Source organism: Habropoda laboriosa, unplaced genomic scaffold (genome assembly GCF_001263275.1).
Source record: "Habropoda laboriosa isolate 0110345459 unplaced genomic scaffold, ASM126327v1 scaffold89, whole genome shotgun sequence".
In the NCBI taxonomy this organism is placed as follows: domain Eukaryota; kingdom Metazoa; phylum Arthropoda; class Insecta; order Hymenoptera; family Apidae; genus Habropoda; species Habropoda laboriosa.
Genome location: NW_017100263.1, coordinates 994,055 through 994,666, shown reverse-complemented (window position 1 = coordinate 994,666; position 612 = coordinate 994,055). Strand labels below are relative to the sequence as shown.

At 23.7% G+C, this 612-nt stretch overlaps 1 protein-coding gene across 1 annotated transcript in view; it reads right to left on the bottom strand.

The window, feature by feature from the left end:
* Positions 1-13: 13 nt before the first annotated feature.
* The window catches only part of LOC108573092 (heat shock factor protein 2-like), a 2,616-nt gene continuing 2,017 nt past the window's right edge, over positions 14-612 (bottom strand). Inside the window, 3 exon segments of the mRNA XM_017935458.1 lie at positions 14-94; positions 96-151; positions 154-174. Coding sequence (XP_017790947.1) covers positions 14-94; positions 96-151; positions 154-174 — 158 coding nt within the window.

Sequence of the window (612 nt, the reverse complement as noted above, 5' to 3'; positions counted from 1 at the left end):
ATTTTATAAAAAATTAATTTATATTTTGAGGGAAGTTTGTCCATTTGATGTAAATAGTAAGAGGAAGTTGCGTGTTAGTTGAGTTATCCTTTTTTTGAATAAATTGATACCGAAGTTTTTGAGGTCCAATCTACGTTGGGTTCTTGGTTGCAGTGAAGAAACCAAGGCTAAATACTGAAATTATTATGCTTAATATTAATTTTTAATAGAAATTTTCTGGTTCATACTAGTAACTTTACATATCTACGGTAGTTTTGAAAAATTATTAAGTTTTGATGTTTTACGAAAATATATTGAAATTTCTTTTAATCTGCTGTATATGATATTTTCATAATTGTTAGGTTTCTAACTTAATTTGAAACATTTTTGTATATTAATTTTCACAATAATAGGAAATACTATTTTAATTATTTTGGAAACAGTTTTTCAATTTTATTCCGGTATTACTGTTGCGATTAACGAATGTATAATATACAAAAGGTTTCTCAACATTATATATTTAAAATTTTGCTGTTATAAATGTAAAAAAGTTTAAAACTTTTTTTTAAGTTTTTTAATTTTTTTTTCAGTATGAATGTACATCTTTATTGCTACCTTTCCGTCGATATTAGA